Genomic DNA, 26,282 nt, shown 5'->3' with positions numbered 1-26,282 from the left:
GATCTCACTCATTGGCTGAGACTCTGCATCATTTTGAGTTCTTCCCATTGGCCACGGGTTCCTCAACCTCATTTCCTGCCTGAGAGGTGTTAACCAATGGGAGGAATTGGAGGACTGGGTGGACTCTGGTCCTCCAGCCAATCAGATTGTGGACTTTGTGTGAATGAAGATTGAGCTTCACAAAGACTGAACCTTCTTCCTGTGTCAAACCTCTGAGGAAAACACTTTCTTTTCACTTCAATGGACTTCTTAAGATTCAATTGGCCCTTCTACAGAACTGTTACAACAAGGGACAACAAACTGTTTCTGATGCCACAGATGTGGCCTGGCGGCACAGTGTTTAGCACTGCAGCATCACAGGGCCAGCAAACTCAGTTCAATTCCAGCCTTGGGTGACTGTGTGGAGTTTGCACATTCTCCCCGTGTGTGTGTGGGTTCCCTCCCTGTGCTCCAGTTTTCTCCCACCGTCCAAAGATGTGCAGGTTTGGTGGATTTGTTATGCTAAATTGCCCCTTGGTGATCAACGGTGAAGTGAGGTTATGGAGAGAGGGCAGGGAGAGTGCGCCTGCAAAGAGGGGGGGGGGGGGGGGGTGTAGGGTTTGTGCAAACTCGATGGGCCGAATGGGCTCCTTCTGCACTGAAGGGATTCTATGATGCTGCCAGACATGTTATGTTCATCCAGCATTTTCTGTTTTTACTCTATATCACACACATTTTTGATCCACTAATTTGATTTATTGAACCGCTATACCATCAACTACTGGAAGCAGTGTATTGGTGTTGCAGCTTTCCTATGGAACTTTCTCTCAAATCTGATCTAATGGGAGGCAGAGGCAGCTGATCGGATTGACTCAATCTCAGTCACAAAGAAGCTCCACAAGGTCCTCACACTTCTTGTTGGAGGTGAGGATGGAAGAGACAGGGGAGAGCGAGAGTACTTCAAAAGGAACTAACTTGTGTCAGAGATATTAAAAAGTTTCAACACACTGCGTATTTAACACAAATCTAATTTATTTGACTTTTAGCCAGAATATTAGCCCCTGTAAATGGGCTGGAGTTTGTTATCAGCACAAAGAGACCCAAATGAACATGGTTCAGTCCTGAGTGTGAGTAACAGCAAAATTCAATCACTGTGGTTATTTGTGGCCTCGTTGGTGTCTCAGCAGGGAGGATGACCGATTGAATCCCTTCCCACACACGGAGCAGGTGAATGGCCTCTCCCCGGTGTGAATTTGCTGGTGTCTCAGCAGGGAGGATGACCGAGTGAATCCATTCCCACACTTGGAGCAGGTGAATGGCCTCTCCCCAATATGAACTCGCTCGTGTAGTCGTAGGGCCGATGACTGAGTGAATCCCTTCCCACACTTGGAGCAGATGAATGGCCTCTCCCCAGTGTGAATTCGCTGATGTACAGTGAGGTGAGATGATTGTCTGAACCCAGTCCCACAGTGAGAGCACGTAAACGGTTTCACGTCAGTGTGAACACGTTGGTGGATCATCAGTTCCCCAGAACTTTTCCAGCACTTCCCACAGTCTGCACATTGGAACGGTCTCTCAGTAGTGTGAATCCGCTGGTGACTCAGCAGGTCGGATGATTGAATGAATCCTTTCCCACACTTGGAGCAGGTGAATGGTCTCTCCCCAGTATGACTACGTCGATGAGTTTCCAGCTGGGATGGGGAAGTGAATCCTTTCCCACAGTCCGCACATTTCCACGGTTTCTCCTCAATGTGACTGCATTTGTGGCTTGTGAGGCCTGATGATTGACTGAATCCTCGTCCACACACACAAATCATGTACAGTTTCTCCCCACTATCAATGATGCTTTTTCCTTCCATGTTCAAAATCCGCTGATGTTCAGGATATGGATAATTGAGGACTCTGCCAGATCCTGTTGTGATGTTTTGGTTTGAGATTCCCGACCTTTGAAGCCTCCCCTTTGAACACCCTGTGAAACTGATTCAAAACAGAAAATAGGGAGTGAGAGAGAACCCACAAAAACACACAAACAGGTTGTGAAATTAATCTGATTGAATCTGGTCATTTGTGGGGCCGGCTCTGGGAAAAAGTGACCATGAAAACTGCTGGATTGTCATAAAAACCCAACTGGCCTCTTTGGGAGGAGAGAGAAAGAGGTGAAGAGGGATTTTGTATATCTCCAAGACATATTAAGAGAGTAGTTGGCAAAGCAAATTCGATTTTGGGCTTCATAAACAGTAATAGGGAAATGCACCCAACTCCAGCTCCTCGAGAGCCGCGTTAGGGACCTGGAGCTGGAGCTGGATGAACTTCGGATCATTCGGGAGGCGGAGGAGGTTATTGAGAGGAGTTATAGGGAGGTAGTCACACCTCAGGTAAAAGAAGAAGATAGATGGGTTACCATCAGGGGAGGGAGAGGGAACCGGCAGGTAGTGCAGGGATCCCCTGTGGTCGTTCCCCTCTATAACAAGTATATAGTTTTGGATACTGTTGCGGGGGACGACTTACCAGGGGTAAGCAAGAGGGCACAGGTCTCTGGCACAGAGTCTGTCCCTGTTGCTCAGAAGGGAAGGGAGAAGAGGAACAGAGCACTTGCCATTGGGGACTCCATAGTTAGAGGAACAGACAGGAGGTTCTGTGGGAACGAAAGAGACTCACGGTCGGTGTGTTGCCTCCCAGGTGCCAGGGTTCGTGATGTCTCTGATCGTGTTTTTGGGATCCTTAAGGGGGAGGGGGAGCAGCCCCAAGTCGTGGTCCACATAGGTACCAACGACATAGGTAGGAAGAGAGATGGGGATTTGAGACAGAAATTCAGGGAGCTAGGGTGGAAGCTGAGAGCTAGAACAAACAGAGTTGTTATCTCTGGGTTGTTACCCGTGCCACGTGCTAGTGAAGTGAGAAATAAGGAGAGAGAGGAGTTGAACACGTGGCTACAGGGATGGTGCAGGAGGGAGGGTTTTGGTTTCCTGGATAATTGGGGCTCATTCTGGGGTAGGTGGGACCTCTACAAACAGGATGGTCTTCACCTGAACCAGAGGAGTACCAATATCCTGGGGGGGAGATTTGCTAGTGCTCTTCGGGGGGGTTTAAACTAATTCAGCAGGGGGATGGGAACCTAAATTGTAGTCCCAGTGTACAGGATGTTGAGAGTAGTGAGGTCAGGGATAGGGTTAAAAGTTCGAAAGAGGGCACCGGCAAGCAGGACGCTGGTTTGAAGTGTGTCTACTTCAACGCCAGGAGCATCCGGAATAAGGTAGGTGAGCTTGCAGCATGGGTTGGTACCTGGGATCTCGATGTTGTGGCGATTTCGGAGACATGGGTAGAGCAGGGACAGGAATGGTTGTTTTTTTAAAATAATTTTTATTGAAATTTTTCGATACAAACATTTACCCCTGCTACATTTTAAATTAAAACACAACAAATCCCCCCTGGAAAATCCTCCCCACGCCCTCCCCCGCGCGCACCCCCCCCACCCTCCCCCCCCCCCCCCCCCCCCCCCCCGCGCTACCAGTCTAGCAACCAAACCGTTTTTCCCTTTCTGCCGATGGCCTCGGGCAGTCATTGCCCGCGACCCCCCGCTGACGTGCTCCCTTCGTTGCTATCCCCCCCCCCTCCCTTCCCCCCCCCCCTCCCTTCCCCCCCCCCCCCCCCCCCCCCCTTTCTCCCCGGGTTGCTGCTGTTTCGGCCTCCAGTTCCTATCTCTGATCCAGAAAGTCAAGGAAGGGCTGCCACCGCCGGAAGAACCCCTGTACCGACCCTCTCAGGGCGAATTTGATTCTTTCCAATTGGATGAAGCTTGCCATGTCGTTTAACCAGGTGTTAACACTTGGTGGCCTTGTGTCCCTCCACTGAATCAAGATCCTTCTCCGAGCTACCAAGGACGCAAAGGCCAATATTCCGGCCTCCCCTGCCTCCTGTACTCCTGGCTCCATCCCAACCCCAAAAATCGCTAGCCCCCACCCTGGTTTGACCCTGGTTCCCACCACTCTCGATACCGTCCCCGCCACCCCCTCCCAGAACTCTTCCAGTGCCGGGCACATCCAGAACATATGTACATGGTTCGCAGGGCTTCCCGAACACCTAACACACCTGTCCTCACCCCCGAAGAACCGACTCATCCTAGTCCCCGTCATATGGGCTCTGTGCAGCACCTTAAATTGGATGAGGCCCAACCTTGCGCACGACGACGACGAATTGACCCTCTCTAAGGCATCCGCCCATGTCCCATCTTCTATCTGCTCTCCCAGCTCCGCTTCCCACTTGTCTTTCAGCTCCTCTATCGATACCTCCTCCACCTCCTGCATTATTTTGTAGATGTCCGAGACCTTCCCTTCTCCGACCCAGGCCCCTGACAGCACCCTATCACTCGCCCCTCCATCGGGAAGCAAGGGAAATCCTTCCACCTGTCGTCTGGCAAATGCCTTCACCTGCAGGTATCTAAACGTGTTCCCCGGGGGGAGCTCAAATTTCTCCTCCAGCTCTCCCAGGCTCGCAAACCTCCCCTCTATGAACATGTCCCTCAGTTGCCTGATGCCCGCCCTGTGCCAGCTCTGGAATCCCCCGCCAGTGTTCCCCGGGACAAATCTGTGGTTCCCTCTCAGTGGCGCCGCCATCAGACCCCCCACTTCCCCCCTGTGTCGCCTCCACTGCCCCCAGATTTTCAGGGTGGCCGCCACTACCGGACTCGTGGTATACCTTGTGGGGGGGAGCGGCCATGGTGCCGTTACTAGCGCCCCCAGGCTTGTATTGCCGCAGGACGCCCTCTCCATACGTTTCCAAGCTGCCCCCTCCCCCTCCATCACCCACTTGCGCACCATCGATGCGTTCGCCGCCCAGTAGTATCCGGAAAGATTGGGTAGCGCTAATCCTCCCCTATCCCTACTCCGTTCCAAGAAAATCCTTCTCACTCTAGGGGTGCCATGTGCCCACACATAGCCCATAATGCTGCTAGTTACCTTCTTGAAGAAGGCCCTGGGGAGAAAGATGGGCAAGCACTGAAACAGAAACAAGAACCTCGGGAGGACCGTCATTTTGACTGACTGCACCCTCCCTGCTAGCGACAGCGGTACCATGTCCCACCTCTTGAACTCCTCCTCCATCTGCTCCACCAGCCTTGAAAAGTTCAGCTTGTGGAGGGTCCCCCAGTTCCTTGCCACCTGCACCCCCAAGTACCTGAAGCTCTTTACTGCTCTCTTAAAGGGGAGCCGCCCAATTCCCTCCCCCTGATCTCCCGGGTGTATCACAAAGACCTCACTTTTACCCACATTTAATTTATATCCCGAAAAGTCCCCAAACTCCGCTAGTATTTCCATTACCTCCGGCATTCCCCCTTCCGGGTCCGCCACATATAACAACAAATCATCCGCATAGAGTGATACCCGATGTTCCTCCCCTCCCCTTGTCAGTCCTCTCCACCCCCCTGAACCCCTCAGTGCCATCGCCAACGGTTCGATCGCTAATGCAAATAGTAAGGGGGATAGGGGGCATCGACAGGAATGGTTGTTGCAGGTTCCAGGATTTAGATGTTTCTGTAAGAACAGAGAAGATGGTAAAAGAGGGGGGGGGGGGGGGTGTGGCATTGTTAATCAAGGAAAGTATTACGGCGGTAGAAAGGACGCTTGAGGACTCGTCTACTGAGGTAGTATGGGCCGAGGTTAGGAACAGTAGAGGAGAGGTCACCCTGTTGGGAGTTGTCTATAGACCTCCGAATAGTTCCAGAGATGTAGAGGAAAGGATTGCAAAGATGATTCTCGACAGGAGCGAGAGTAACAGGGTAGTTGTTATGGGGGACTTTAACTTTCCAAATATTGACTGGAAATACTATAGTTCGAGTACTATAGATGGGTCAGTTTTTGTGCAGTGTGTGCAGGAGGGTTTTCTGACACAGTATGTAGACAGGCCAACAAGGGGCGAGGCCACATTGGATTTGGTACTGGGTAATGAACCGGGCCAGGTGTTAGATTTAGATTAGGTGAGCACTTTGGTGATAGTGATCACAACTCGGTTATGTTTACTTTAGCAATGGGCAGGGATAGGTATATACCGCAAGGCAAGAATTATAGCTGGGGGAAAGGCAATTATGATGCTATTCGGCAAGATTTAGGATGTATAGGTTGGGGAAGGAAACTGCAGGGGATGAGTACAATCGAAATGTGGAGCTTTTTCAAGGAACAGCTACTGCGTGTCCTTGATAAGTATGTACCTGTCAGGCAGGGAGGAAGTTGTCGAGCAAGGGAACCGTGGTTTACTAAGGAAGTTGAAGCACTTGTCAAGAGGAAGAAGAAGGCTTATGTTAGGATGAGACATGAAGGCTCAGTTAGGGCACTTGAGAGTTACAGGTTAGCCAGGAAGGACCTAAAGGGGGAGTTAAGAAGAGCGAGGAGAGGACACGAAAAGTCGTTGGCGGATAGGATCAAGGAAAACCCTAAGGCTTTCTATAGGTATATCAGGAACAAAAGAATGACTAGAGTAAGATTAGGGCCAGTCAAGAATAGTAGTGGAAAGTTGTGTGTGGAATCAGAGGAGATAGGGGAAGCGTTAAATGGATATTTTTCGGCAGTGTTTACACTGGAGAAAGACAATGTTGTCGAGGAGAACACTCAGGTTCAGTCGACCAGGCTAGATGGAATTGAGGTTCAAAAGGAGGAGGTGTTAGCAATTTTGGAAAATGTCAAAATAGATAAGTCCCCTGGGCCAGATGGGATTTATCCTAGGATTCTCTGGGAAGCCAGGGAGGAGATTGCAGAGCCTTTGTCCTTGATCTTTATGTCATCTTTGTCGACAGGAATAATGCCGGAAGACTGGAGGATAGCAAATGTTGTCCCCTTGTTCAAGAAGGGGAGTAGAGACAACCCTGGTAATTATAGACCTGTGAGCCTTACTTCGGTTGTGGGTAAAATGTTGGAAAAGGTTATAAGAGATAGGGTTTATAATCATCTTGAAAAGAACAAGTTGATTAGCGATAGTCAACACGGTTTTGTGAAGGGTAGGTCATGCCTCACAAACCTTATTGAGTTTTTTGAGAAGGTGACCAAACAGGTGGATCAGGGTAAAGCTGTTGATGTGGTGTATATGGATTTCAGTAAGGCGTTTGATAAGGTTCCCCACGGTAGGCTATTGCAGAAAATAAGGAAGTATGGAATTGAAGGTGATTTAGCGGTTTGGATCAGTAATTGGCTAGCTGAAAGAAGACAGAGGGTGGTGGTTGATGGCAAATGTTCATCCTGGAGTTCAGTTACTAGTGGTGTACCGCAAGGATCTGTTCTGGGGCCACTGCTGTTTGTCATTATTATAAATGACCTGGAAGAGGGTGTAGAAGGATGGGTTAGTAAATTTGCAGATGACACAAAGGTCGGTGGAGTTGTGGATAGTGCTGAAGGATTTTATAGGATACAGAGGGACATCAGGGGCAGCAGGGTAGCATGGTGGTTAGCATAAATGCTTCACAGCTCCAGGGTCCCAGGTTCGATTCCCGGCTGGGTCACTGTCTGTGTGGAGTCTGCACGTCCTCCCCCTGTGTGCGTGGGTTTCCTCCGGGTGCTCCGGTTTCCTCCCACAGTCCAAAGATGTGCGGGTTAGGTGGATTGGCCATGCTAAATTGCCCGTAGTGTCCTAATGAAAGTAAGGTTAAGGGGGGTGTTGTTGGGTTACGGGTATAGGGTGGATACGTGGGTTTGAGTAGGGTGATCATGGCTCGGCACAACATTGAGGGCCAAAGGGCCTGTTCTGTGCTGTACTGTTCTATAGATAAGCTGCAGAGCTGGGCTGAGAGGTGGCAGATGGAGTTTAATGCGGAAAAGTGTGAGGTGGTTCACTTTGGAAGGAGTAACAGGAATGCAGAGTACTGGGCTAATGGCAAGATTCTTGGTAGTGTAGATGAACAGAGAGATCTTGGCATCCAGGTACATAAATCCCTGAAAGTTGCCACCCAGGTTAATAGGGCTGTTAAGAAGGCATATGGTGTGCTAGCCTTTATAAGCAGGGGGATTGAGTTTCGGAGCCACGAGGTCATGCTGCAGCTGTACATAACTCTGGTGCTGCCGTTCCTGGAGTACTGCGTGCAGTTCTGGTCACCACATTATAGGAAGGATGTGGAAGCTTTGGAAAGGGTTCAGAGGAGATTTACTAGGATGTTGCCTGGTATGGAGGGAAGGTCTTACGAGGAAAGGCTCAGGGAATTGAGGTTGTTTTCGTTAGAGAGGAGAAGGCTGAGAGGTGACTTAATAGAGACATATAAGATAGTCAGAGGGTTAGATAGGGTGGACAGTGAGAGTCTTTTTCCTCGGATGGTGATGACCAACACGAGAGGACATAGCTTTAAATTGAGGGGTGATAGATATAGGACAGATATCAGAGGCAGTTTCTTTACTCAGAGAGTAGTAGGGGTGTGGAACGCTCTGCCTGCAACAGTAGTAGACTCGCCAAATTTAAGGGCATTTAAGTGGTCACTGGATAGACATATGGATGAAAATGGAATAGTGTAGGTCAGATAGGCTTCAGATGGTTTCACAGGTCGGCGCAACATCGAGGGCCGAAGGGCCCGTACTGCGCTGTAGTGTTCTATGTTCTATATTCTAATATTGACACCAAACTATGCTTCCGGTGGCAATGATTAGCACTGCTGCCTCACAGCGTCAGGGACCCGGGTTCAATTCCAGCCTTGGTGACTGTCTGGAGTTTGCACATTCTCCCCGTGTCTGCGTGGGTTTACATCCGGTGGGGCTATGGGGTTACAGGGACAGGGTAGGGGTGTGGGCCTAGGCAGGGTGCCCTTTCAGAGAATCAGTGCAGACTCAATGGGCCGAATGGCCTCCTTCTGCACTGTAGGAATTCTATGGTTCTAATTCTATTCTATGAATCTTTATAAAGCTCTGGTCACCACTCTTAAAAATAAAAATAAAAATTGCTTATTGTCACGAGTCGGCTTCAATGAAGTTACTGTGAAAAGCCCCTAGTCGCCACATTCCGGCGCCTGTCCGGGGAGGCTGGTACGGGAATCGAACCGTGCTGCTGGCCTGCTTTAAAAGCCAGCGATTTAGCCTTGTGAGCTAAACCAGCCCCTTCAGGAGGATGTGAAGGATCTTGGAGAAGGTGCGGAGGGGATTTACCAGAATGGATCCAGAAAAGGAGGTTGAGGGGAGATTTGATTCAGGGACACAAGATTATGCCAGATTTCCATCGGGTGGGCAAAGAAACTATGTTTCCATTCACTGATTGTACAAGCAGTCGGGTCACAAATTTGAACGATACACGATCCTGAGGGGTTTTGACATGGTGGATGTGGAGAGGATGTTTCCTCTTGTGGGAGAATCTGGAACAAGGTGGTCACTGAAGCAAAATAAGGGGTCACCCATTTTAGATGGGTGACAGTGCGGAGACTGCACATTTTCTCCGTGACTGTGTGGGTTTCCTCCGGGTGCTCCGGTTTCCTCACACAGTTCAAAGATGTACAGGTTAGGTGGATCGGCCATGCTAAATTGCCCCTTTGTCTCCAAGGATGTGATGTGGAGATGCCGGCGTTGGACTGGGGTGAGCACAGTAAGAAGTCTTACAACACCAGGTTAAAGTCCAACAGGTTTGATTCAAACACTAGCTTTCGGATGTGGAGTTCACCTGAGGAAGGAGCTGTGGTCCGAAAGCTCGTGTTTGAATCAAACCTGTTGGACTTTAACCTGGTGTTGTCAGACTTCTTACTGTCCAAGGATGTGCACATTGGGTGGGATGGGGTGGACCCGAGTGGGATGTTCTTTCGCAGGGTTGGTCCAGACTTGAGTCCGTTTCAGTGACAGCCGGACTCTGCGCATGTGCAAAATTGTGTCATGTGGATCGTGCACATTCTCAGCTGCAGTGCACGTTGGGTGATTAACCCGCCATTGAAATCTATATTGTTGATATAAATCATGCTTTGTGAACCGATTACGACTGGTAATATTGGACCAATGTAACAAATGTATTCAATCAATCAAACAGCAGCTAAATAGTACGGGCCCTCCATCACAGTTCTGTCCTGGGTGTGATTGACAACAGTGGAAAGCGCGGGCTTTTTCACACCCAGGACAGAACTGTGATGGAGGGTTCAAGGGCCCGGAGCTGCGAAGCACAGGCTGGGAGGGGAATGGGGAGGGCGAGAGCCTCCTGGTGGACAAGGGGGTGGGGGGTAGGGGGAAGTTCCACACTGGGGGGGGGGGGTTCGATGGAGCGGTGGGAGTGGCCGGGTCCAGCAGGAGTCGGCTGACTTACGGGAGTGCAATGGAGGGAGCAACGCAGCTAGGAGGGGACGTAGCTGGGGGGGAGGGGGGGTGGACCGGGTTGCTGCTGGAATGGCCAAAGGGGAGCTGGAGTTGGTAGAGGAGGTCGGGGCGGGGGGTCTGCCGCTGTGGGGACCGGGTCGTGCGGGAGACGCGGGCAGGTGGCTGGCCTAGGAAGGGCTATGGCTAGTCGGCGGGGGCAAGTAGCCCCCTGATCCGGCTGATAACCTGGAATGTGAGGGGACTGAATGGGCCGGTCAAGCGGGCCCGGGTGTTCGCGCACCTGAAGGGGCTGAAGGCGGATGTGGCCATGCTTCAGGAGACGCACCTGAGGGTGGCTGATCAGGTCAGGTTGAGAAAGGGGTGAGTGGGGCAGGTGTTTCATTTGGGTTTGGATTCAAAAAAATCGGGGGGGTGACGATCTTGGTGGGGAAGAGAGTGTCGTTCGTGGTGCGAGCATCGTCGCAGACAATGGCGGTAGGTATGTGATGGTAAGTGGCAAGCTGCAGGGGGAGTGGGTGGTGTTGGTCAATGTATACGCCCTGAATTTGGACGATGCGGGTTTCATGCGGTGTATGCTGGGCCGGACCTGGAGTCAGGGGGCCTGATAATGGGGGAGATTTTAACACAGTGCTGGACCCGGCACTGGATCGCTCTAGGTCCAGGACGGGCAGGAGGCCGGCAGCGGCCAAGGTGCTGAGGGGGTTCATTGACCAGATGGGAGGGGGGGGCCCATAGAGGTTTGCTAGGCTGGGGGCTTTTAATTCTTCTCCCATGTCCACAAGGCCTACTCCCGGATTGACTTTTTTGTCATGATTTCGAGGGTGGAGGATACGGAGTACTCGGCGATAGCCATCTCTGACCATGCTCTGCATTGGGTGGAGCTCGAGTGTGGGGAGGAGAGGGACCAGCGCCCGCTGTGGTGCTTAGAGGTGGGGTTGCTGGCGGATGAGGTGGTGAGCGGGTAGGTTCAGAGGTGTATAGAGCGGTACCTGGAGGCTAATGACAATAGGGAGGTGCAAGTAGGGGTGGTCTGGGAGGCGCTGAAGGCAGTGGTCAGAGGAGAGCTAATCTCCATTATGGCACACAAGGAGAGGGGGGAAAAGAGAGAGAGGGATAGGTTGGTGGGGGAAATGGTGAGGGTGGACAGGAGGTACGTGGAGGCCCCAGAGGAGGGATTGCTTAGGGAGCGGCATAGCCTCCAGGCTGAGTTTGACTTGTTGATCACCAGGAAGACGGAAGCGAGAGACATCTGGGGAGTTAGGGATGGAAGAGGGAGCACAGTGCGAAGTGCGGTGGGTATCAATGGGGTCTTCAGGGACTTGTACAAGGAACTGTACCGGTCTGAGTCCCCAGGGGAGGAGGGAGGGATGGGTCGCTTCCTGGACCGGCTGAGGTTTCCGAGGGTGGAGGAGGGGCAGGTGGCGGGGTTGGGGGCGCCGGTTGGGTTGGAGGATTTGGTCAGAGGGACAGGGAACACACACGTGGGGAAGGCACCGGGGTCGGATGGGTTCCTGGTTGAATTTTACAAGAAGTATTCGGACCTGCTGGGCCCGCTGTTGGTAAGGACCTTCAACGAGGCAAGGGAAGGGGGGGCTCTGCCCCTGACGATGTCGAGGGCCCTGATCTCCTTGATCCTGAAGCGAGACAAGGATCCCCTACAGTGTGGATCATATAGGCCGATCTCACTTCTAAATGTAGATGCAAAGTTGCTGGCAAAGATTTGGTCATGAGGATAGAGTGCTGTGTGCCTCAGGTCATACACGAGGATCACACAGGTTCGTGAAAGGCAGGCAGTTGAATACCAATGTACGGAGGCTCTTGAATGTTGTAATGATGCCGGTGGTAGAAGGGGAGGCGGCAATGGATGCGGAGAAGGCCTTTGATAGGGTGGAATGGAGGTACCTGTGGGAGGTGCTGAAAAGGTTTGGGTTTGGGGAGGGGTTCGTCAGGTGGGTGAGGTTGCTATATGAGGCCCGGGTGGCGAGTGTGGCCACGAACAGAAGGAGGTCAGAGTATTTCCGGCTGCACCGGGGGACGAGGCAGGGGTGTCCCCTGTCCCCCCTGCTCTTTGCACTGCCGATCGAACCCCTGGCCATGGCGTTGAGGGAGTTGAGTAACTGGAGGGGGTTAGTGCAGGGTGGGGAGGAGCATCGGGTGTCGCTTTATGCGGATGATCTGCTGCTATATATGGCGGACCCGGTGGGGGGAATGCCAGAGGTGATGAGGATCCTTAGGGAGTTTGGGGATTTCCTGGTTACAAGCTCAATATGGGGAAGAGCGAGTTGTTCGTGGTGCACCCAGGGGACCAGGAGAGGGGGATTTGTGAGCTCCCGCTAAAAAGGGCAGAGAGGAGTTTCAGGTACCCGGGGGGTCCAAGTGGCTAGGAGCTGAGGGGCCATGCATCAGCTTAACTTCACAAGGCGGGTGGAACAGATGGAGGAGGAGTTTAAGAGGTGGGACGTGCAGCCACTCTCCCTGGCGGATAGGGTGCAGTCAGTTAAAATGACGGTGCTCCTGAGGTTTTTGTTCCTGTTCCAATGCCTCCCCATCCTGATCCCTAAGGCCTTCTTCAGGCGGGTTAACAGGAGCGTTATGGGGTTTGTGTGGGCGCAGAAGGGTGAGAAGGGTGTTCCTGGAGCGGAGCAGGGATACGGGGGGTTGGCGTTGCCTAACCTCTGTAGGTATTATTGGGCCGCCAACGCGGCAATGGTACGCAAGTGGGTGATGGAGGGGGAGGGGGCGGCATGGAAGAGGTTGGAGATGGTGTCCTGTGTGGGCACGAGCCTGGAGGCGCTGGTGACGGCACCGTTGCCGCTTCCTCCAACGAGGTATACTACGGGCTTGGTGGTGGCGGCTACCCTGAAAATCTGGGGGCAATGGAGACGGCACCGGGGGGGGGGCCTCGGTGTGGTCCCCGATACGGGGGAACCACCGGTTTGTCCCGGGGAGAATGGACAGAGGGTTCCTGAATTGGCACAGGGCAGGTATTAGAAGAATGGGGGACCTATTTGCGGATGGGAAGTTCACGAGCCTGGGTGAGCTGGCGGGGAAGTTCAGCCTCCCCCCGGGGAACACCTTCAGATATATGCAGGCAAGGGCGTTTGTTAGGCGGCAGGTGGTGGAGTTCCCACTGTTGCCGCCACGGAGGGTCCAGGACAGGGTGCTTTCGGGGATGTGGGTTGGAGAGGGGAGTATCTCGGCAACGTATCAGGTGATGCAGGAGGAGGAGGAGGTTCGGTGGAGGGGCTGAAGGGTAAGTGGGAGGAGGAGTTGGGTGAGGAGATCGACGAGGGGACGTGGACGGATGCCCTGGGGAGAGTAAATTTCTCCTCCTCTTGCGCGAGGCACAGCTTAATACAATTCAAGGTGCTGCATAGGGCGCACATGACCGGGGCGAGGCTGAGCCGGTTCTTTGGGAGAGAGGAGAGATGTGTTTGGTGCTCAGGGAGCCCAGCAAACTACACCCACATGTTCTGGGCGTGCCCAGCGCTGGAGGACTTTTGGAGGGGCGTAGCAGAGACGATGTCAAGGATGGTTGGTTCCAGGGTTCAGCCGGGCTGGGGGCTCGCAATATTTGGAGCGGCAGAGGAGCCCGGAGTGCAGGGGGTGAAAGAGGCCGGTATTCTGGCCTTTGCGTCCCTAGTAGCCCGGCAAAGGATTCTTCTTCAATGGAAGGATGAGGCGCCCCCAGGCGTGGAATCCTGGGTCAACGATATGGCTGGGTTTATTAAATTGGAGGGTCAAATTTGCCTTAAGGGGGTCGGTGCAAGGGTTCTTCCGGCGGTGGCAACAGTTTCTAGACTTCCTGGCGGAGCGTTAGGTGATGGTCAGCAACAGCAGCGACCCGGGGGGCAGTGGGGGATTTTGGGGTGGTTGGGGGGCTTGTGTAAGGGTTTGTTTGTTTTTCTTGATTGGGTGTGTATATTTGCCGATATGCTGATTATTTGTTAATTTATCACTTGTGTATACGGTGGTGGTGGTGGTGGGGGGGGGGGGGGGGGGTTGTTCTTATTTCTTTGTGTTTTTGTTGTTGATAATTTGGGAAAACTTGAATAAAAATTATTTATAAAAAAGAAGCATTAAAGTGCCCAATTCTTTATTTTCCAATTAAGGGACAATTTAGCGTGGCCAATCCACCTACTCTGTACACCTTTGGGTTATGGGCGAAGACCCATGCAACAGTGACGTGGCTGCAAGGAGATCAGGGCTAGGATCGAAATATACAAGGATCTGTGTCCAATCGAAAGAAAAGGCAGATGGGCAAAGGGGGCGGGGTTGCATTGTTAGGAAGGAATTAAGTAAATTGATTGCAAGGAGAGATATAGGTTCTGAAGGCATAGAATCTCTGTGGGTAGAGTTGAGGAATCGCAAAGGTAAAAAGACCCTGATGGGAGTTATGTACAAGCCTCCGAGCAGCAGTCAGGATGTGGGACAGATAAGAAATCAGGAGATAGAGAAAGCGTGTAAAAAGGCAATATCACAATAATCATGGGGAATTCAATATGCAGGTGGGCTGGGAAAATCAGGTTGGTAGTGGATCCCAGGAAAAGTAATTTGTGGAAGGTCTAAGAGTTGTTTTTTTGGAGCAGCTTTTAACAGAGCCTAATAGGGAACGGGGTAATGTGTGATGTGTAATGAGGCAGACTTGATTGAGGCACTATGGAAATTCATCCCAAGGAGGAACAAAGAACAGTACAGCACAGGAACAGGTTCTTCTGCCCTTCAAACCTGCGCCGACCATTCTGCCCGTCTAAACTAAAATCTTCCACACTTCCTGGGTCCGTATCCCTCTATTCCCATCCTATTCATGCATTTGTCAAGATGCCCCTTAAACGTCACTATCGTCCCTGCTTCCACCACCTCCTCCGGCAGCAAGTTCCTCTGTATAAAACTTACCTCGTACATCTACTCTCAACCTTGTCCCTCGCACCTTAAACCTATGCCCCCCAGTAATTGAAAACATGCTAAAGGGAGGACAAGGCATCCATGGTTGACGAGGGATGTCAAGGACAGCATAAAAGCAAAAGCAGACAAAATGGCGAGGATTAGTGGGAAGCCAGAGGATTTGGAATCCTTTAAAAGTGAGCAGAAGACAACTAAAAAAGCAATAAGGGGAGAGAAGATGAAATATGAGGGGCTGTTTAGCACAGGGCTAAATCGCTGACTTTGAAAGCAGACAAAGGCAGGCCAGCAGCATGGTTCAATTGCTATACCAGCCTCCCTGAACAGGCGCTGGAATGTGGCGACTAGGGGCTTTACACAGTAACTTCATTTGAAGCCTACTTGTGACAATAAGCGATTTTCATTTCATGAATGCAAGCCGCCGGCCTCCTACCCGTCCTGGAGCTGGACCGATCCAGTGAAGGATCCAACACCGTATTGAAGTCCCCAGCTACTTAGTAATATGAAAGAAGAGAGGAAGAGATTTTTCAATATATAAAAGGTATATATATACCTTTCAATATATAAAAGGTAAGAGAGAGGCAAAAATAGACATGGGACCACTGGGAAATGTGGCAGGAAATGTAATAATAGGACACAAAGAAATGGCAGAGGAACTGAATACTTACTTTGCATCAGTCTTCACGGTGGAATACCCCAGTGGAATGCCAGAACTCCGGGAGAATCAGGGGCAGAGGTGAGTGCAGTGGCCATCACTAAGGAGCAGGTTCTCGGTAAACTGAAAGGTCTGAAGGTGGATAAATCACCTCGACCAGATGGACTACACCCCAGGGTTCTTAAAGAGATAGCTCAAGAACTTCCGGTGGCGGCGATGCGCAGTTAAGCCGCACGTTCGGCGGCTCCCGCGAATAACGGACTTTGGGGCTCTTTTCAGGGCCCCCAACGGAGCTGAGGAGGCGAATCCCAACGGGGGAAGAGGCCAGGAGTCGACCCCAACGGTCCCATGGTCCGGACCAGGAGTGGGGCAGAGAGAAGACCGTCGAAAACACGCAGGAAAAATCGGGGGCAGAAAAACAAAATGGCGGCCGGCGAAGGCCTCGAGGAGCTGAGGAAGTGGGCCCAGGAGCAGCAGGCGATTCTGCTGAGCTGCTTCCAGGAGCTGAAGTTGGAGCTGCTGGAGTCCCTGAAGGTAACCAACAGGGAACTGATGGAGACCCAGACAGCCCAGGGGGCTGCGATCCGGGAGCTGCAGCAGCAGGCCTCCGAGAGGGAGGACGAGGTCGTGGCCGTGGCGGGGAAGGTGGAGATGCACGAGGCGCTCCATAAAAGATGGCAGGAGCGGTTCGAGGAGCTGGACAACCGGTCGAGGAGGAAGAATTTGCGGATCCTGGGCCTCACGGAGGGGCTGGAGGGGTCGGACCTAGCGGCCTATGTGGTGATGATGCTAAACTCGCTGATGGGGGCTGGGGCCCCTGGAGTTGGAGGGGGCCCACAGAATTCTGGCTAGGAGGCCCAAGCCGAACGAGCCGCCGCGGGCGGTGTTGGTGAGGTTCCACCGGTTCGTGGATCGTGAGTGTGTGCTCCGGTGGGCCAAGAAGGAGCGGAGCCGCAAATGGGAGAACACGGAGGTGCGGATCTTCCAGGACTGGAGTGCGGAGGTGGCGAGGCAGAGGGCTGGGTTTAACCGGACGAAGGCGGTGCTCCACAGACGGAGGGTGAAGTTTGGAATGTTGCAGCCGGCGCGTCTGTGGGCCACCTATAAGGATCGGCACCATTATTTTGAGTCCCCAGAGGAGGCGTGGGCCTTTGTGCAAGCCGAGAAACTGGACTCAAACTGAGGGTCCCCCGGAGGGGGGATGCTGTAGAATACTGTATTTATTTATACTGTATTTGTATTTGCTTGGTTTAGTGTAAGATGTGGGGTGGCTTTAGGGTGGGTGGGGTGATGCCGTACGGGTGTTTTCTTTATGGGTTTTCTAGCAGGAGTTGGGTGGACGGGTTTGGACTGAGGGGTAAACGGGGTGTTTGGGGAGCTGGTGGGGGGGACTGACAATGGGAGTGGCCCTGTAGGAGGCGGGGCCCGGCAGGGCGAAAGTGCGGGCTTCCTGCGGGGTTCCCGCGCTGTGAGAGGGTGGGGGCGTGTTTTCTTTTCCCGCGCAGGAGCGGGGGGAGGATGGACTCGTTGACGGGCACAATGGAGGAGGGGCAGGCCCACGTGGGGAGAAGCCGAATGTAGGGCGGGAGTCGCCGGGGTCAGCAGAAGTTAGCTGGCTCACGGGAGTGCTGTAGAGGGGGGGGCGCGGCTAGGAGGGGTCCTAGCCTGGGGAGGGGGGGGGGGGGGGGGGTTGGAGGTACCGGGTTGCTGCTGAAACGGTCAGGAAGGAGCTGGAGGACGCAGGGGGTGCTGGAGGAGGGGAGGTGCCGCCATGGGAAACTGGCAGAGCGTGGGACGCTGGCCGGGGGTGGGCAAGGAATGGGGTATGGCTAATCGGCAGGGGAAGTGGGCAGGGAGCCCTCGGACCCGGCTGATAACTTGGAATGTGAGGGGGCTGAATGGGCCGGTCAAACGGGCCCGAGTATTTGCGCACCTGAAGGGGCTGAAGGCGGATGTGGCCATGCTCCAGGAGACACACCTGAGAGTGGTGGACCAGGTCCGCCTGAGGAAGGGGTGGGTGTGCCAAGTATTCCACTCAGGGCTGGATGAGAAGAGTAAAGGGGGTGGCGATCCTGGTGGGGAAGAAGGTGTCGTTTGAGGCGTTGAAGGTGGTGGCTGACAGTGGCGGGAGGTACGTGATGATGAGTGGTAAGCTGCAGGGGGAGCGGGTGGTGTTGGTGAATGTTTACGCCCCAAATTGGGATGATGCGGGGTTTATGCGGCATATGTTGGGCCGCATTCCGGACCTGGAGGCGGGGTGCCTGATCATGGGGGGGGGGCTTTAACACAGTACTGGATCCCCCATTGGATCGATCCAAGTCCCAGACGGGTAGGAGGCCGGCGGCAGCTAAGGTGTTGAGGGGATTTATGGACCAGATTTGGGGGGGGGGATCCCTGGAGGTTTGCGAGGCCAAGGGTCAGGGAATACTCGTTTTTCTCCCATGTACATAAGGCCAACTCGAGGATTGATTTTTTTGTCCTGAGCAGGGGGCTGGTTTCGAGGGTGGAGGCTGTGGAATACTCCGCCATTGCCATTTCGGATCATGCCCCGCACTGGATGGACCTCGGGCTGGGGGAAGAGAGGGACCAACGTCCGCTCTGGCGCATGGAGGTGGGGCCGTTGGCAGATGAGGAGGTGGCCGGGAGGGTTCGGGGGTGTATTGAGAGGTACCTCGAGGCCAATGATAACGGGGAGGTTCGAGTGGAGACGGTCTTGGAGGCATTGAAGGCGGTGATGAGGGGGGAATTGATCTCCATCCGAACCCATAGGGAGAGGGGGGAGCAGAGGGAAAGGGAAAGACTGATAGGGTAGATGGTGCAGGTGGATAGGAGATATGCGGAGGCCCCAGAGGAGGGATTGCTGGGGGAGAGGCGTAGCCTTCAGGCCAGATTTGACCTACTGACGACCAGAAAGGCGGAAGCTCAGTGGAGGAAAGCACAGGGGGCGGTGTATGAATACGGGGAGAAGGCGAGCAGGATGCTGGCGCACCAGCTCCGGAAGCGAGACGCGGCCAGGGAGATTGGGGGAGTGATGGATAGAGCTGGGAAGGTGGTGCGGAGGGGGGTAGATGTCAATAGGGTCTTCAGGGACTTCTATGGGGAACTGTACCGGTCTGAACCCCCGGTGGAGGGGGGTGGAATGGGACGCTTCTTGGACAAGCTGTGATTCCCGAGGGTGGAAGAGGAGCAGGTGGAGGGACTAGGGGCGCCGATCGAGCTGGAGGAGCTGGTTAAAGGGATAGGGAGCATGCAGTCGGGGAAGGCGCCGGGGCCGGACGGGTTTCCGGCGGAATTCTATAAAAAGTATTTGGACCTGTTGGGCCCCCTGTTGGTCCGGACCTTTAACGTGGCAAGGGGGGGGGGGGGGGGGGGGGGGGGGGGGGGGGCCTCTGCCCCCAACTATGTCACGGGCGCTGATTTCCTTGATCCTGAAGCGGGACAAGGACCCTCTGCAGTGTGGATCATATAGGCTGATTTCGCTGCTGAACGCCGATGCTCAGCTGCTGGCAAAGATCCTGGCCACTAGAATAGAGGATTGTGTGCCTGGGGTCATTCATGAGGACCAGACGGGGTTTGTGAAGGGAAGGCAGCTGAACACAAATGTACGAAGGCTCCTCAACGTCATTATGATGCCGGCTGTGGAAGGGGAGGCGGAGATAGTGGTGGCATTAGATGCGGAGAAGGCCTTCGATAGGGTTGAGTGGGAGTATTTGTGGGAGGTGTTGGAGAGGTTTGGGGAGGGGTTTATCCGGTGGGTGAGGCTGCTCTACGAGGCCCCGATGGCGAGTGTAGCCACAAATAGGAGGAGGTCGGAGTACTTTCGGCTGTGGGGAGGAGCATCGAGTGTCGCTGTACGCGGACGACCTGTTGCTGCATGTGGCGGACCCGGTGGGGGGGGGATGCCGGAGGTGGTGAGGATTCTTAGGGAATTCGGGGGTTTCTCGGGGTATAAGTTGAACCTGGGCAAGAGTGAGGTGTTTGTGGTGCATCCGGGGATCAAGAGGAGGGGATTGGTAGGCTCCCATTGAAGCAGGCAGGGAAGAGCTTCAGGTACCTAGGGGTCCAGGTGGCGGGGAGCTGGGGGGCCCTGCACAAGCTCAACCTCACAAGGTTGGTGGAGCAGATGGAGGAGGAGTTTAAGAGGTGGGGTATGTTACCGCTGTCACTGGCGGGGAGGGTGCAGTCCGTCAAGATGACGGTGCTCCCGAGGTTTTTGTTCCTGTTCCAGTGCCTCCCCGTCCTTATCCCGAAGGCCTTTTTTAGGAGGGTCAACAGGAGTATCACGGGATTTGAGTGGGCGCATGGGACTCCGAGGGTTCGAAGAGTTTTCCTGGAACGAGGCAGGGATGGGGGGGGGGGCTGGTGTTGCCCAACCTCTGTGGGTACTATTGGGCTGCCAACGCAGCGATGGTGCGTAAGTGGGTAATGGACGAGGAGGGGGCAGCATGGAAGAGGATGGAGGCTGCAGATGGAGGGGTTCCCCTTGTTGCCCCCACGTGGGGTACGGGACAGGGTGCTCTCAGGGGTGTGGGTCGGAGGAGGGAGGATTTCGGACATATACCGGGTAATGCAGGAGGTAGACGAGGCCTCGGTGGAGGAACTGAAGGGTAAATGGGAAGAGGAGCTGGGTGAGGAGATTGAGGAGGGGACGTGGGCGGATGCCCTGGAGAGAGTGAATTCCTCCTCTTCCTGTGCGAGGCTTAGCCTCATACAGTTCAAGGTGCTGCATAGGGCCCACATGACTGGGTCGAGGATGAGCAGGTTTTTCGGGGGAGGACAGGTGTGCTGGGTGCTCGGGGAGCCCAGCGAACCACGCCCGTATGTTTTGGGCGTGCCCAGCGTTGGGGGAGATTTGGACAGTGTCGAGGGTGGTGGGATCCAGGGTCGAGCCAGGCTGGGGACTCGCAATTTTTGGGGTGGCAGTGGAGCCGGGAGTGCAGGAGACGATAGAGGCCGGCGTTCTGGCCTTTGCGTCCCTAGTAGCCCGGCGGAGGATCTTGCTCTAGTGGAAGGATGCGAGGCCCCCCAAGCGTGGAGTCCTGGATCAATGATATGGCGGGGTTCATTAAATTGGAGAGGGTGAAATTTGCCCTGAGGGGATCAGTACAAGGGGTTCTTTAGGCGGTGGCAGCCGTTTCTGGACTTCCTGGCGGAACGGTAGGGAAATAGGCCGACAGCAGCAGCAACCCGGGAGGGAGGGGGCGGGGGTAAGGATTGGAGGAGGGAGAACTGTGCACATGGGTTTGTGGAGGGTGCTATATCTTTCCCTTTCGTTGTCTGGGTGCTCTTTTGTTTTTTTTTGGTTTTTGTTCTTTCCTTTTGTTTGAAGTTGCTCTTGAAGCTGGGGGGGGGGGGGGGTATTGTTCTTGGGGTGTTACCGCGGTTGTTTGTTAATAGAGTTAAGATGTTTATATTTTGTATTTTGTAAAAATTTCAATAAAAATTATTTAAATTTAAAAAAAAGAGATAGCTCAAGAGATTGTGGAGGCATTGGTGGTGATCTTTCAGGAATCACTGGAGGCAGGAAGCGTCCCGCTGTTTAAGAAGGGAGGGAGGCAGATGACGGGAAATTATAGTCCGGTTAGCCTGATTCGGTAATTGGTAATATTTTAAAGTCCATTACTAAAGATGAGATCGTGGAATACTTGCAAGTGCATGAAAAAATAGGACTGAGTCAACACGGCTTTGTCAAAGGAAGATCATGTCTAACAAATCTGTTAAGAGTTCTTTGAGGGGGCAACAAGGAAGTTTGATTTCCAGAAGGCCTTTGACAAGGTGTCGCACAGGAGACTGTTAAATAAGTTAAGAGCCCATCGTGTTAATGGTAAGATCCTGACATAGATCTCAAACAGTGGCATTAGAATTTGATGTGAGGATTGGTTGTGAGTCTCCTGTCTGCAAATCCCTTTCTAAGCCCCTGTGAAAGAAGTTTACAAAGGCATCACTGTCAGTCTAGAAATAAAATTCAGGAAAGATAAACATTTCTCCTGGTTTGAATTTGCTGTGTGTAAATCCTCCCCTACTAACCCCCTGTAAAAAGAGTTTCCAAAATTAATCACCGTCAGTTCAGGATAGAAATTCAAAACATTCTCTCCTGCTTCCTGGTGCAGGATGACCGCTCATCCCCCATCCCCCCCCCCCCCCCGCTGCACACTGACCCTCGTTGTCACAGCAGTTCCTTGATTTGAGGGTGACGTCTACTCAGGGTTGTGTGTTTCTGCCCTGGGTCTTCATGTGGCTGAACAGAGCCGCAGAGCTTTGGACACATGGGGCAGGATGTCCAATGAGACAGTGAAATCCGGAGAGCAGGATTGGCTTCCTTTTCTTTCCATCTCTGCCACCGCTTTGCATCATCAATAAGACATTGGGACTGAAAGACTAATCCAGTTTGATGGACAAGTTGTCTCCATTCTGAACAATGGGGAACAACCTCCTCCCACTCATTGAAACATCGCCCCGACAAAGATGAGAAACGTGCATGTGCCCTGATACACATCCAATAAAGATGGCGGCCACAAAGCCGAGCCGAAGATGAGGAGCTGCAGCTCCGCTCGGTAGAAACTGGGTCCCAGAAACGCTTTTCCCAAGGTTTGCGACTTACAACAGCTTTACACAACGTTTCCACCCACCCCCGCGATCTCACGCTTCCTCCATATTATGGAGATGCCTGCGTTGGACTGGGGTGAGCACAGTAAGATGTCTTACAACACCAGGTTAAAGTCCAACAGGTTTGTTTCCTAAAACAAACCTGTTGGACTTTAACCAGGTGTTGTAAGACTTCATACTGTGCTCCTCCATGTTGTTAAACGTCTCTTATCAATTTCGGATCTGAAGAAGATGCTCTTCTCCTTCGCCATTACCCACACTGCACATTCTTCAATCACAGCGGACCCCGCCCCTCATTCACTCCAATTGGTTGGAGGACCAGCCGCTCCCGGTCGATCCTGTAGTCCCACCCCTCCTCTTCCTATTGGTCCGGAGCTGCTGTCAATCACCCGGGCATTGTGACGGTGACAGATGGTGAGAGCGGCCACAGGCTCAGGCTGATTGTCCAATAATAACAGTGAGTGTCTCAGTGGGACAATCAGACAATAATAGTGGAGATGGGGCCCAGAGGAGAAACAGCAAAGGATTCATTCACTTTGAGAGTAACAAACACAGTGTCTGTTCAAATAAGTCAGGCTGCAATGTGTGAGTGAACACATCTTTGGATCCAATGTAGAATCATAGAATCCCTACAGCGCTGAAGGAGGCCGTTTGGCCCATCGAGTCTGCACCGACCCGCTGAAAGATCACCCTACCGTGGCCAATCCCCCACCCTAACCCCGTAACCCCACCCAGGGACAATTTATCACAGCCAATCCACCTAACCTGCACATCTTTGGACTGTGGGAGGAAATTTTCACAGCCACGGGAAGAATATGTAAACTCCACACAGACAGTGACCCAAGGTCGGAATCAAACCCAGGTACCTGGAGTGTGAGGCAACAGTGCTAACTACCGAGCCACACCCGTAACTCTGTCATGATTAGACAATAATCTGCCTGTTATTCCAATTCTGGTGTATGTTACTCAGTCACTATTATTATTAGACAACAACCTATCTGATATTCCAATTCTGGTGTGTGTTGCTCTGTTACTGTTTTCATGAGACAGTAATAGGAGGGCAAGATGCAAGGTAGCAATGATATTTTGAAGTTTCTGGGTTACAATGAGTGTCACTGGGAGGTGTGATAAAATAGGAATGGAAACATCATGACAAAGGGTGGCACAGTGGCAGTGGTTAGCACTGCTGCCTCACAGTGCTGAGGACCCAGGTTCGATCCCAGCCCTGGGTCACTGCCAAGTGGAGTTTGCACATTCTCCCCATGTCTTCGTGGGTCTCACCCCCACAACCCAAAGATGTGCAGACTCGGTGGATTGGCCACTCTTTTGAGGTCCACCAAAAAAATGGAACAAAGGAAACAAACTTAGGGACAAAGCAAAAAGGGCCGCTCCAGTTAGGGGCACTGCCCGAACGCAACAAAGATCAGCAGAAGCTTAAAAACATCTAATGAGAGTGCATTTAAAGGGGTCAATAAAGCACCCCAACCCCTGTGGTGCCCACCGGGCATGGAAGGCTTTGATGGTGCCCATGGACACTGCATGCTCCCTTTCTAGGGACACCCAGTTGCGAGTGTAGCCGCGGAAAAGGGGCAAACAGTCTGGTTGGATGACCCCCTCAGTCGCCCGCTGCCTGGACCTATAAATGACGTGCTTCACCAGGCCCGGAAGGAGGTAAGTGGAGCTGGTTCGCGAGGTCTTCGGCCCAAGTAGGACTCAGCAAAAACACAGTCCGTGCTCCCACCCTGGAACGAACACCCAATGGAATCCACCTCCTCCCTGCTGGCGTGTGGAGTCTTCAGTCCAGGAGGGGGCTCAGCAAACACACTGTCCACTCGCTCCCCCTGACCCGGAACAAGCACACCGGATCGAATAAGGAAGGTTTTGTCCTTGCTGAAGGCAGATGTTATCAGTTGGGAGGACTGGGCCGGGCCCTTGGCCCAGCAAACAAGTAGTCCAATGGCTTTACTCCCACCTTGTTTTTGAAGTTGCCCCCTTGTTGTTGTCATTCTCTCCCCTCTCCTTCCTTCTCTCACCTCTCCTTCATCCAGGCAGCTCAAAAGCAACCAGCACCGGAAACAGGCAGTAAACTGAGCAACAACAGAGAGCGAGAGAGAACAGCAACAGAGAAAGAGAGAGAGCAGCAACAGCAGCAGCCACTCTCCACAACAGCAACATCCTCACAACACCAAAGTCTGCACTGGGAGTGCCAGCTTCGGATTGGCCATGCTAAATTGCCCCTTAATTGGAAACAAATAATTGGGTAGTCTAAATTCATAATAAAAAATAACAATAATACTCACCTCTTGTCACAATTTTGGTGTTTTCAAGTTTACAATCTGCTGCAACCTTCGGCTGGAAAGATATCAGAAGCTTTGGTAGCACCTGTAAAAAGAAATTACACTGGTCAGAAATGTTAGTTGAGGTTAGAAATTAAGATTAGACAAACCTTTATCTTGGTTTGAGTTTGCTGGGTGTAAATCCTCCCCTTCTAACCCCTAGTAAAAGGAGTTTCCAAAATCCATCACTCTTCAAGTCCAGAATAGAAGGTCCAAACATTCTTTCCCCTTGTTGCCAGTCCCAGGATTACTTAATGAGGGTTTTACTTGCTTTGGAGGCAGTTCAGTGAAGTTTCACTAGTCTGATTCCTGGGGTGCGAGACTTTGTTTTATGGAGCAAGATTGAGCCTGTTTGATCTGTACCCGATGGAGTTTAGAAGAATGAGAGGTGATCTTATTGAAACGTCTAAGATTCTGAGGGGTTTTGATAAAATAATATTTTCCCAAATGGGGATTCAAGAACTAAGGGGGACAGTTTAAAGATAAGAGTTCTCCAATGCATGCTCCCTTTCTAGGGACACCCAGCTGCGAGTGTAGCCGCGGAAAAGGGGCAAACAGTCTGGTTGGATGACCCCCTCAGTCGCCCGCTGCCTGGACCTATAAATGACGTGCTTCACCAGGCCCGGAAGGAGGTAAGTGGAGCTGGTTCGCGAGGTCTTCGGCCCAAGTAGGACTCAGCAAAAACACAGTCCGTGCTCCCACCCTGGAACGAACACCCAATGGAATCCACCTCCTCCCTGCTGGCGTGTGGAGTCTTCAGTCCGGGAGAAAGGTAAGGAGGGTCATCAGTATGTGGATAAAAGTAAATTGCTGCGGATGCTGGAATCTGAAACAAAAACAGAAAATACTGGACAATCTTAGCAGGTCTGACAGTATCTGTGGGGAGAAAAGGGAGCTAATGTTTTGAGTCTGGATGACTCTTTGTCAAAGCTGAGTTTGTGGAATTCTCTTTCCCTGAGAATAGTGACGCTGGGTCACTGAATATACTCAAAGCTGAGTTAGTCTTTTTTTATCTACTGGGGAGTCAAAGGTGTTTTGGGGAAGGCAGGAAAATGTGATTAAAGGCACATGCGGATCAGCCATGCCTTTATTGAATTGCAGAGCAGGGTCAATAGGCCGCATGGCCGTTCCCTGCTGCTAATTCTGATGTTATTATTCTTCTGTTCTTCGGATTGCCATACATGGCAGCAGCACCTTCTCCCTCTGGAGGGGCCTGTCAATCATCGACACAATGATTTTCTCTCCTGGTCACCGGGATCCGGAAGCATCGCCTCTGTTACGTCATCAAGATGGCCCGTCAGCTGCTCCGCTAAACAAAGATGGCGGCCGTGGAACTGGGCCTGATACTGGATAAAAGCTCCGCAGCTGCAAACGCGGGATTTTCTGTCTTAAACCGACCTTGTGACCAGCAGGGGGTGTTTATGAAGCCTTCACTCCCTCCCCACCCTGGCTCCCGGCTCCATTCCTCCCTCCGCCTCACCGACTCTCACCGCCCCAAACAGCCGCTCCCGCACTCACAGACCTCCCAGGAAAGTGATACTGCGCATGCTCCAG

At 52.7% G+C, this 26,282-nt stretch overlaps 1 protein-coding gene and 1 pseudogene across 4 annotated transcripts; both read right to left on the bottom strand.

Moving 5' to 3' along the window:
* Nucleotides 1-26,282, bottom strand: part of LOC119951642 — a 135,459-nt pseudogene that overhangs the window by 41,851 nt on the left and 67,326 nt on the right.
* On the bottom strand, nt 992-26,282 carry LOC119951163 (zinc finger protein 239-like). Of its 4 annotated transcripts, none has more exons than XM_038774192.1 (3): nt 26,209-26,282; nt 24,693-24,774; nt 992-1,956 (listed from the first exon to the last, which is right to left on the bottom strand). In XM_038774192.1, the coding sequence occupies exon 3, from the start codon at nt 1,836-1,838 to the stop codon at nt 1,137-1,139; it is 702 nt and encodes a 233-aa protein (XP_038630120.1). In that variant the 5' UTR covers nt 1,839-1,956; nt 24,693-24,774; nt 26,209-26,282; the 3' UTR covers nt 992-1,136. The 4 variants fall into 4 exon arrangements, with proteins under 4 accessions (XP_038630120.1, XP_038630121.1, XP_038630122.1 ...); XM_038774193.1 differs by having other exon boundaries at nt 26,219-26,262; XM_038774194.1 differs by lacking the exon at nt 26,209-26,282 and adding an exon at nt 26,127-26,184.

Source organism: Scyliorhinus canicula, chromosome 17, assembly GCF_902713615.1.
Source record: "Scyliorhinus canicula chromosome 17, sScyCan1.1, whole genome shotgun sequence".
Classification (NCBI taxonomy): domain Eukaryota; kingdom Metazoa; phylum Chordata; class Chondrichthyes; order Carcharhiniformes; family Scyliorhinidae; genus Scyliorhinus; species Scyliorhinus canicula.
This window is presented reverse-complemented; position numbering and strand designations above follow the sequence as displayed.